General features: G+C 41.0%; 1 protein-coding gene across 1 annotated transcript in view; it reads left to right on the top strand.

The window, feature by feature from the left end:
• The window catches only part of LOC104945599 (neogenin-like), a gene marked incomplete at both ends in the record, with an annotated part of 40,859 nt that extends 29,984 nt beyond the window's left edge, over positions 1–10,875 (top strand). The window contains 7 exons of the mRNA XM_010771301.1: positions 1,446–1,584; positions 2,079–2,128; positions 4,292–4,436; positions 6,073–6,183; positions 6,336–6,530; positions 7,600–7,695; positions 10,643–10,875. Of these exons, the coding sequence (XP_010769603.1) occupies positions 1,446–1,584; positions 2,079–2,128; positions 4,292–4,436; positions 6,073–6,183; positions 6,336–6,530; positions 7,600–7,695; positions 10,643–10,875 (969 nt within the window). The remainder of the gene's footprint in view (positions 1–1,445; positions 1,585–2,078; positions 2,129–4,291; positions 4,437–6,072; positions 6,184–6,335; positions 6,531–7,599; positions 7,696–10,642) is intronic.
• Between the last annotated feature and the right edge of the window lie 1,193 nt (positions 10,876–12,068).

Below are 12,068 nucleotides of genomic sequence, written 5' to 3'. Positions count from 1 at the left end.
CCTCACTCAGCTATAATGTGTGATAGCAGAAAGGGATCTGAGACTTTTACACTTTTCAAAGAGTAGTTACAAAGTGCTGCACACAGAACAACAGATGTAGAAACAAGACAATAAAAGGCTTGATGGAAAAAATATATAAATAAAAATAATCCAGAAATCAGATAAAACATGTAAAATCCAGATATAAATTCAGATGTAATGTACTTATTTTTTAAAGGACTTTAAACGGGTGTAGTATTTCCTAGATTACATTTTTTACTTGTGTTTTTCCTTCTTTTTATTGATTTCTTATTGTTAAAAGTTGGATAGTTTCAGTGAACATCATTGTCTCATTTCTTGTACCTTGTAAGAGGAGAGGTACTTCCTGTAGCTGCTGCTTGCTTTTGCGGGGTTCATTAGATACAAATAATTTCACTTCCTAGACTAATGTAAATTGTGATGAGGTAAGGCGTTCCTAATCATTAGCTTAAAGACTCTTTGTACTGCTTTTTGGCTACATTCTTGATTATGCATCTCACACAAAATGCGTATTGTGCAAAAAAAAGGAAATATGATTCACCGAGTTGTTCTCTGCAGGTCTAACTCCGTCACAGGAGTGGAATTCAGATGCTTAGATATTGAGTCAGCCCCAGCAGTAGCGGTGTGCAAGCCAGTGAGGCATTAAAAAGCCTTTAATATGATAATGGGTGAAACGTCATCCAGCGTACTGAGTAATGGCACTTCAGTTCCCTCGAGAAGAGAGCCAGAGATGAGGTGAAAAAGGCAAGAGATTAAGAGAGGGGTGGAAAGAAAGAGGTGAAGGAATGGGACGGAGCACAGACGAAAATAGAAAGATACAGTGCTGAAAGGAGATGAAATATTAAAGGACAGGGGGAAGTCAGGGACAACCTCTGATGCCTCTTCCAGGGTGAAGTGGTCACAAGCGATCATATGCCTCGAGGTCAGAGGTTGTGATTGAAGCGCTTCGGAAGCAAAATTCGATTTCCACTTAGTCTCCGCCTTTCTACTCCAAATGTCACAAGCGGAGAGACGAATGTAAATTGGCCTGAAGTAGAGTTTTGATCACACAGAGCATAAGTTGTTTCTCTGTCTTGGATGTTATTTATATACACAGAATCACAAACTGAGATATTGGTTTCATGAAATGATGAACACAGGAGGCAACGCATTTGTAGCTTTGCCTCATCCTAGGCTTTTAAAACTATTGGAACTGGTTTTATTTACTCATGTTTGTGCCAATATCAAACTTGAAAGCTAAAATTACACAATTCTGAAAATGTTGTTGGTATAGAACTAGTCATATTTGCAGCACTTTACTTCATTTGTTCTATTTAGCACAGTCACCTAAGAAAATATATTTGTATTAATTCCTATTTATAAATGATGTTATATTTTTAGTATATTCAAACATACTTTCTTCTCTTTCCTCCCTCCTTTTCTTTCAGGACGTTGACGTTGACATTCAGTCCTACACCATGACAGGCCTGAAGAAGAACACAGAGTACAGTTTCCGTGTGGTGGCCAACAACAAGCACGGGCCGGGGGTCTCAACTGACGATGTGGCCGTTCGCACTCTGTCTGATGGTCAGTATCTTAATGAAGAGAGTCTCTAACAAGACTGCCTTTGGTTTATGACATGTCCTGATTGACGTTAACATCCTTGTCTGTGTGTAAAATGTTATGGATGGCTGTACATTTGAGTAATCTGCAGTATGCTGTAAATGTATATCCAGCTAGATACATCTTTACAGTGAACTGTTCATTTTCATTAGATTAGAGCTGTGATTAACCAATTAGTTCACAAGCATTTAACCTGCAAATAATGTTCTACATGAATCAATTAATCCTTTAGTCTGTCAATTTTGGAAGACATGATGAATCTCAGTTGATGCTTTCAAATGGAATGCTTTTTTTCAGAGCAACACTCAACCTAAGGTATCTTTTTTACTGTAAGGCAAAGACAAGCAGCTTATTTAAAAATAGAATTTGTGTTAATTACCCGCTAATTAAAATACTCACCCTCAGTGTGCTATGTTTCTGTGAAGAAAATAAATGTTCTGTATTCTTTTGTTTCACAGTACCCAGTGCTCCTCCTCAAAACCTCACCTTGGAGGTTCAGAACTCAAAGGTAAGAAACAGTTTGCATGACGTGTAACCAGTCTAGATTTGTCCCTTCTCTTATTGACGTCTTAAAAGCTTTCACGCATGTTGTACAGACTCCCTCAGATGCCAACATAAAAATGCACCTAAACTGCCTGCAGCTAGACTGAGCTTCGGTCCACGGTGTATGCAGCCGCTTCACAAAATCCACACTCACGCACACACACACACAAACAGTTGAACAAATACAGAACGTAGCCTGAAGGCCAGCACACCGTTGTTTCTCTGTGTGATCAGCCGTGTCACAGGCCTGTTGCCCCAGCTGGTTAAGATGGAGTGTGAACCCTCATCGATCCTCTCATCGGCAGGAGAGCCGCCTGTCAGAAGGTGTTATCCTCTGGATCACTCTCCCTTTGTACAGTATCTGGCAGAGAAGCCTGCAGTCATTTCCCATTTAAAATATATGTTTTGGTGGCTTTTGACTGACAAATCTATGCTAAATGTGATGCTATGTGCAAAGCTAACGTAGTGACAGCCATTTCAACCTGTTGGTTAGCATGTTTTTAGGTTAAATGAAATACACTCACAATAGATTTCTTGGGAGAGTAGTGTTCAGGCTTCACAGCTCTTGATTCAGACCAGAAACTGACCTCAGCTGGAGGTCTCTTCAACCATTTCATCTTCAGACAGAGAGCTGCAGGTCTTTTGTATATTTCCACTTGAATGATGGATTACATTTGATTTTTAAAGAGTTTCTCACTCATGACACGAGACAGCAAGTAAAAACAGAAGTGAAGGAGATGCTGAAAACTGTGAGCTGCATGCATTGACTACAAAAGCAGCAGCCAGCGCTTTTAGCCCTTCAATGCAGAACCAGAATTACAGAAAACTGTCGTTGAAACTAGAAAAGGAAACTGGTAGAGAATCCTATCACACACTTCCAGCTTGAGCAAGAACCGGCCACCCATGCTGAGGGATACTCAGCTGAGATGAATGGAGAGAAAGCCCTAATGTAATGTTAAGAGTAAAAATGAGAAAGAGCCGCTCTGTGGGAACGATAGGGATTGTATTTCTGAATGGCTAGTGTACGTCCAGCTGTCCCCTCCCAATCACACACAGACAAATCCCTTCAAAGCTGCAAAACAAACATCTGGCATCATTTATTCCCAAGCATTATTGAAATTAGTTAATCTAATATTTTCTCTTTGTTGTCATTGTGTTTAATTCTGAATGTAAACAGTCATTAAGTCAACAATCCTGGTGCGAGTATATAGATGCAAATCATTTATGCAATTAGCTTTTTCGATACGCCCCGCCAAATGGAACCAAGGGAAAGAAAACGAATTAACATTTATTATTTATTCAGCCTCCTCTTTGGGCCTTGTCAAGCTGAACGGCACATCTTTACCCTGCAAGGCAACCCCGAGAACATTGTCTTTATGATCTTCTTCTGCACCTTTTCCCTGTGAATTTTCCAGAAGTCAATTAAAAAGGTTTCCATGGCTATGGAGAACAAGGGGGAGATGAGGAGTTGGGACTGAAAGTGTAAGAACAAAAGTGGAATAATTGAACACACTTAACACAAATGTAATTTGCTCAATTCCCTTGACTTGGCTGTGGAGGAACTCCTGTGTGTGTGCCCTCCACATGTATTCAGGCTTTTGTGCATCAGTGTGACAGTGAGAAAGCGTTAATTAACTCTTCTCCCACACAGGGCTACCCCCCACCTATCTCTTTAAATACACACACAAAAGCTCAGATTCATGAATCCCTCAACAGTGTTTGCTCGCCAGCCTGCGTTCCTCTCTCTGCAGGGTTAACCTGACGACAGTTACACATGCACACCCTACTCATCAGGACACCTCCCTCTATTATTCATGTGTTTATTCCTTCCTAATGCGTCAATCTGCACTGCGTCACCCTTGCTCAGAGGGATGTTTGTTTTATCACGGCCCTCCCATTTGCACCACAGTCAGGAGGAGAGGGGAGAGGTGGGAGAGACCTTGTGTTTCTGGTCAACAGAACAGTAAACCTGCAGAGTTACGTTTACACAAGTGTCTGTGCCAAAGTGTGTGTGGGAAGGTGTGATGCTAAACAATGAGGTCATCTTCACAGCTGCAGGCTCAAAACCAGACATTTCCACATATGCAGGTTTAAATTTAATCCACCTTCACTTTTTTCCCTCCTTCAGAGCATCATGCTTCGGTGGAACCCCCCACCCCTTAGTGACCAGAATGGGGAGATCACCGGCTACAAGATCAGATACCGGAAAGGTTCCCGTAGGAGTGAAGCAGCCGAGACCACCGGAGGCACCCAGCTGAACAAGATCATTGACGGTAATAGACACTGGCTTGGCTCAACTATAGTTGCTGACGTCAAAATTAAACTCTACCTGCTGTAGCATCGCCCTCACATGTTCACAACATTTTGTATTTGTTGTTTTAACTTTTTTTGATTGACTCAATTCTCGTTTAACAGCTTTGCAAGTTGCTGTGAATGTGTTGCATTTATAACTTTTTTTTTATATTGAAGCTAGTTAGCTCCCGTTACAACAAGCACTTTACATGTTTGTTCAGAGATGGAGAGCAGTTCACACATATCATATAAATGCATTTTAAATGCATCCTACTGTAGTTAACAATGTTTCCTTTGCTGCTCATATCTGGGGTTTTATGTGTCCACACTTGTATTTAGAGCTGTCCACTTGTCCACTGAGTGTGTGTTTGATGCTGGGTGTGATCAGGGTCATAGGAATAATGATAGGACTGAGGGTTTGTGCTCTTTACTAAGAACACAGCTCCACACATCCACAATTTCCCATTTGATCCTACATACAGGTCCTACATCAAAACCCTTATGCTATCACACTCCATTTGACCTCTGCTGCATGTATCTGTCAATTAGTTCTGACATGCTACAATATTTAAAATCTTGATCTTCAGATTCAAGACATGTCTGCGTTGATGTTTGGAGTCGGTCTGTCTGTAATTGTGTTTGTTTATCTGCATTTCATCTGAACACTTTGAGAGGGTCTCATGTCTTACTGTACCGTAACGTTACCCGCTGCTACCACAAAAACATCAACAGAGACACGCTGCACTGGTGATTAATATTAGATGTTGTCTCAGCAACTTTCAAGTGGCCTGACGTCAAGCTGTGTGCTGCATCAAAGAGAATATACACTTAAAAGTAAATTTTGGGGAAGATTCTAGGGGGGGAACAGTGGGGTGTTTGTTGGTTCAAAAGCGTTTAGAAGAAGATGTTGTAGCCTTGGAGGCATGGATAGTTAGGCAGTCTTCAGAAGCAACCCCCCAAGGGCGGCCCAGAATAGTGGGTACAAAAAAGAAAAGGCGGCAGGATTAGCATGTAGCGATGATGACAATTTTTACAGCAAATTAAAAAAGCAACCCCTCATTTGTCAGCAGGCTCTCCTCTCTTATGTGCATTTTAAAGTTGGCACCCAGCAGTGAATCAACTCTGAAGGAGAGGTAGCTTTAAAATATTAACCAAACTCCAAAAGATTTCTGTGTTACTTTTCTGTGCTGGCTTCTTTTACACACTTTTCTCTTTTACTTTTCTTAATGGTAAATAAATCTTTATCCACCAAAGCATATAATCAAAGGTAAAAAAATAAATCTCACTCCTGTGATATCGAGTTGAAAAGAAAATGAATTGCACAGAAACCCTCACGTAATCCTTCCCCAGGTTAACTTATAGATTTCTCCTTAAATTGTGCAGAGGAATAGGAAATCTGTTTAAAATATGCGTTTCTTTCCAAAAATGTATTGTTTCTGCAACTTGAAACCCCAAATTACCAGCCAAGTTGACAGCAGCAGTAAATTATGAAATAAAATCAGGTTTTAGAGGGAGAGAGAAGATTTAAAGAAAGACTTTTGTTGCTGCTTGAAATTCAGATCAACCACAGCTCAGTCTAAATACTCTGAATCTGACCGGCTTGTGTTTCCTGTCCAGGTTTGGAGCGTGGGACTGAGTACTCCTTTCGGGTGTCGGCCATTACTGTGAACGGCACAGGGCCGGCCACCGAGTGGACCACAACTGAGACGTTTGAGAGCGACCTGGATGGTAAAAATCATCTGCTTTACTCAATATGTACAGACTAAACTAGGTTTGGGATTTATGTTTCCAACCTTTTTCAGCATTTAATTACCCATTTTGCACTCTGAAATTGTAAAAACATACTTATAAGTTATTATTTCATGTATTTCCTTTGCTAGAATCCCGTGTACCCGACCAGCCCAGCTCTCTCCACGTCCGGCCGCTGGTCAACAGCATCGTGGTGAGCTGGACGCCTCCAGAAAACCAGGACATTGTGGTGAGGGGCTACACCATCGGCTATGGCATCGGTAGTCCCCATGCCCAGACCATCAAAGTGGACTACAAGCAGCGCTACTACACTATCGAGAACCTCTGTAAGAACATGTTGTGCATCTTCATTCAAAAATTGCCGTAATGCTTGTGTTCTGTTTTTACTGAAATATTAATTTGTCACACAACATCATGACATTGAAGAATCTCAGCTGATTTGTCAAGTAGCTCTGTTTCAGATAGTAATGAGAGCGTGGGGACAAATGCGTCATAAACTAAAATGTCGACATTTAGAAACATTACTGTGATTGTCCTACTTAGAAATAGAACTAACTAGTTATGTGACATTTGAATAACAAATGAGAAAACCCTCACAAGACACACAAACAATATGAAGCAGCTCATCTGTGCCTCATAGAGAGCATTTACAGAATTAATGAGATCTTCTCCACCACACGCCTTAGCCGTTAATTATACAGATTGGCCTAATGGGGACACGATAATTAGGGGTCAAAATTATTTAAATCAAACCAAATTGTTTTGGTGGTATTAATTATTGCTGTCATAAAAGAAAAGGAAACATAGCATTAAAAATCTACCTTAGTAAAATATTCTGCTGGTTCCTACTGTTGCATAAGAGACCTTTCTCTGCATAGGATCAGTCCAACCTTTGAGAAACTGACATATATATGCATACATGTTACCAGTATGGAATTTTGGAGGAGAATTATCTACTAATAGAACTCAAGAAATCGATGTTTTGATATTTCTTATATCAGCAATAGGTAGTGATTTTGCTTCGTTTGACAGCAAAACACACATTTTGCTCCATAGTTATTTCTTTGTTTCCACCATACCCATTATGTAGGTCAAACTCAATAATATACAATTAATACTCCAGTAATCTAAGCTTCAGAAAGGGTCAGAGTTAGATCATAATAATCATATTAAATGGAGATATTTAGGAGGAAAAGTGTTGCAGAGTATCTATGTATGCATAATTGAAGCCCTTATTACAATCACAGTAAGAGGAGGATTGTGTCCAAACACTCATTCTGGCCAATATCGTAATTATCAGTGGAGGGTCTCGAGAGGTTGGGCTTGATCATTTATCTCGCTCTTCCTGTGTCTCTCACCATGCTCTTTCTTAACCTCTCTCTATCACTCTCTCAGTCCCCAGCTCCCACTATGTCATCACCCTGAAGGCTTACAATAACGTGGGTGAGGGGATCCCGGTGTACGAGAGCGCCATCACCAGACCGCAGTCAGGTAAGACCACACACATCCACACATCTCCATGCCGACCTTAAATCTCTTATCATTCGGTACACTGCAAATGGTAGCATCCTCAATCCTGTGAACTGTCCTCTTTTGCTCAAACACAACGGACGTTACATTCAGTATCATGGGATGCACTCGCACTGTATGGCTTTAGTCTTGGTCTCACAGTTATCTCCGCACTCTCTAATCTGAGATCATTATCAGGCTGAATTTGTCTCGACTCCAAGTTACCAAGGAGATAACGGGTCATCTGGCTTTCACTGCTCTAATTAATTCTCTCCTTAATGACTCCCCGTTTACTTGAGTCTCTTTTTAATCAAAATTTTAAGGCCCTGAAATGTTGCCCTTACATTACCAGATGTCCCCGGTTGTCAGGGAATAATGTTCCAATATATTGAAGGTGCACATATCCAACAACAAAGAATGGAATAAAGAAATATTATTGGAGAACCTCTTCAGGTTTTACACAACTTTATTTTTCCCAAAAAGGATAATACATTAGCAGCTTTAACAAATGTATATACTCAACTTCAAAACTCTCAGGTAAGGTACAGTATATATGAGAGGCAACAGATCAACATACATTCACAAATATGTTATAAGGAGTTATAATAAATAACCCACACTGGATTATAGCTCACCAACTTAATCAGTCTAAACAGGCAATTTTTTTTTTTACTTTTTAGTAGAGCCTAACAGATTTAGTGGCGTAGGTGTAAGTAACAAGCAATGGCAGAACTACTATTATATTTAGAGTCACTACTAATGTCTACAAAAGAGCCTTTACAAGTTAATTTTTCAATCAGAAAAAGTTTGGCTGAACACATCTTAATTACAAAATAGCTACAAAACAATTTGTCACTGTTTTAGATTTGCATGAACAATGAATATCAACCTAAATAAGGTAATTGGATTTATTGTTATAATGAAACAGCTTTGTCGCATCGGGCAAATAATATGAGGAATCGAGTTTGGCTGCCAGCCCCAGACTCTGTAATTCTTTAAGCCCCAGCTCACAATTAGAAGAGGAAGTTAAGTCTCTCTGCAGAGTGCCTGACAAATGATCTTAAAACGAGAAAACACTGCCAGTTAGACTGCATGTTAGTGGAGTTCACAGAGTTTATGTGACACTGTCAGAAGACAACCAGCCCATGCTCCCTGGGGTGTCCCCCGAATGTGGGCTGCACCTCCCTCGTCTCCCATCCTGCCCACCCCCGCCCCCCCATGAAGCCTTGATCACTGCAGTTCATCTCTGCAGCAGCACCATTGCACCGCCGTGCGGGAGGGGTGGGATGCTGGATGACATGAATCCTGTCAACATGCTTCGAGGGGGGGTGGCAGTCTTAAGTGCGCGCACACCCACACACTGTCACACTGTACCCTTCTCTGTACGAAGCCCTCTCTTCCTCACACACACTCGCAGACCCCCTGTGGTGTTCTTGGCAACCCTTCGTCAGATCCAAACGTTTCCTCTCAAAGCAGAACCAAAGCCCAAAACCATCGTCTGCTGCTGCGGAATCTTCTGGGGCGCGTTCCCTTCCTGCCAGTTTGTTCAAGTCGGTATTAAAAAGACGAGCTGACCTACATAGCACTTTAACTTTTGAAAAAGAAGGAGAAACTTGGTGAACTTCGGTTGAGAGAGTGCTGGGTTGAATATGTTATAATAACATGGCGCCTTTACTTAGGAGCAGGAAATTAGGAATTGCATCCGGACCTGTAACATAATGTTACCAGGGCAACTCTTTCCTGCACCCTGCTCTACTGGTTAACACTGGAGACTGTACTCCTCAAATCTGGGTACAGAAATGCAGCTTGCATGCCACTCCAAAAACCGCAGTGTCTCTCCATAACCACACGAATGCTGGGTGCTCATCATGCATTGCACACACACTCTGACTCTGACTGGGGAATGTAATGAGGGCAGCTCTGTACAAAGAGGTGTCAAATGGAGCGAGGCAGAGAGGAGAGGACCAACAACTGGTCAAGGAGGAGAGTCATCCTGGGTGACTGAGAAAATATTGACATTTACCAGTTTTGATACAACTGGAATCAATACATGAGAATGACTATAAAACTATTCTGTGTCCTTGACTCCCCAAAAATATAATACAAAAAGCCTGTGGTATTCATTTAATTGATTGGCTTATTCAACAAGGAAACCGCACATTACTAAATGTTTTGTAGTTGTACCAGAGTTTGCCAAAAGGCTCAGATGTGAAGCACAGACACACATGAAACCACCACTTGACCGTGACCCTCCTCTCTGCCTGCAGGCTTCCTCACTTAAAGCCTCTGCATTCTTTCTACAGTTTTCAGGGACATAATGCAGCCTTTTAGATGTTACTCTGCAAAGAGGAACATTTTTCAGTAAATCCCGAGTCCGTCTGTTTATCCACTTTGCATTCAAATGTTGGGAACAGGTCCACGATGTAAACACGTCAAAACACATGCCAGTACCTCCTTTCTCTGAAGAGAGTGTGTTAACACTTAAATATGTGAGCTTGAAAATGTTGGCTGTAGGATTGTGGTTATCTGCTTTCTGCCTAGTTTTCCATTTACTGCAATCTTTTCTTATGAATAGAGTTTTCCATTCTCTCTCTGTAGTATATAGCAGCTCTTGATAGAAAAATGCTGTATAGTAGTTTCTTTAAAGCACCGGCTCTGTAGATTTGTCTTATTGTAGAGGTCTGTGTCTGTTTTTCTAATAGAATCTTCTCTCTCTCTCTTCATCCTTCCCAATCCCATCCTTGTTCCACTTATCTGTTTTCTCCCTCCCTCTTTATTTAAACTCATTAACCATATTTTCTTCTATTTGTTCCTCCCTGCATCCTTGTTTGACTCCACTGTCCGATCCGCCACGCCTTTTCCTTTATGTTTTAATGTTGGTCATTTTAATTTGTGTGCATGCATGCGGGTTTCCTGCCATAACATGCAGACCCCATAGACCCCGATGTTGACATGTCTATCAACTATCATGCTCCATACACCCCAGTACCAGACCCCTCTCCCATGATGCCGCCTGTGGGTGTTCAGTCCTCCGTGCTGAGCCACGACACCATCAAGGTGACCTGGGCCGACAACTCGCTGCCCAAGAACCAAAAGATCACAGATAACCGCTTCTACACCGTCCGCTGGAAGACCAACATCCCTGCCAACACTAAAGTGAAGGTAAGAGCTTCATGTTCCTGGTTTAATGTGTGTAGATTACCTAAAATCATTGCATAAAAAATACTTTTCCTCAAATTCTTATTGTAAATCTAATTGAGAAATATTTTCTCATAAATTGAAGCCCCAGTTTAATTTTCTCATTTGTTCTGGTTTAGCTCAGCACTTTAAAGCTCAAGTAACTTATTTACGACAGTCAAATTCATTGAAGTAAAACTTGAATCATCTCAGTCTGATCAAACTCTAAAAATGCGCCTTCATTTAATACAGTACGATTTCTGTGTATTTTAGTGCTGTGGGACTTTGTGCCTCCCGCTGCGCCTACACTTACCAGAGAGATGTATTGATGTGCTGAAAATGAAAAGCAATGTCATACAGATATATAATAAAGTATTCCCACAGCAGCTCCCAAGCACAGTGGCAGCATAATGCCGATGTTTGTAACCAAGCAATAATCTATTTTCATCCGGCTTTGGAAGCACTATAAAGAGAAGAAGTCTGTTTCAACTGAGAACATCTCCCTCAGAATTAAGTGTAAAGGCGTTTGTCTTCATAAAGTTGTAGGCTGAATAAAAATCTCATTGCTCTCCATTCGCGTTAAATGTGGCTGACAACTCAGTTAACTCAATAACTTATTATTATAGTTTATTATGTTTAAGTCTCTTTTTAGTGACTCTAGAGTTGTAGGGCTGCAATTGATAATTGATTGATTGTCAGTAATATCCTGTAAGATCACTGTCCTGGTTGATTTGGCATCTTCCATATGAACAGTGGCTACAGCAAGTGCAGTAATATCGTTTATCACAGCAAAGGCTCTTAAGCAGCTTCTTTGTTAGATATTCAACAGAAAATGTTGTGCATGTTGTTTTCTATACACCTCTTCCCTCCCAACTTTCCAATAATGGCAAAAGTGTTTTTTATGGCTGCATGTATGTATGCAAACATGTGACCTAGCAAAGCTCTGATAAAGGCCTACGTTGACTGATAAATTATTCAACAAGGACAAGAGAATCTAAGAACTAGGAAAAGAGTCTGTAGATCTGACAGTGCATTCTCCATCTAGCCAACTCAGAAACACACGCACATATACACCAGACACACACACACACACACATACATACACACACACACACACACACACACACACACACACACACACACACACACACACACACACACACACACACACACACACA

Source organism: Notothenia coriiceps, unplaced genomic scaffold (assembly GCF_000735185.1).
Source record: "Notothenia coriiceps isolate Sejong01 unplaced genomic scaffold, NC01 NC01_scaffold00009813, whole genome shotgun sequence".
In the NCBI taxonomy this organism is placed as follows: domain Eukaryota; kingdom Metazoa; phylum Chordata; class Actinopteri; order Perciformes; family Nototheniidae; genus Notothenia; species Notothenia coriiceps.
Note: the sequence above shows the minus strand (reverse complement) of the source record. Positions and strands in the feature narration are given on the sequence as shown.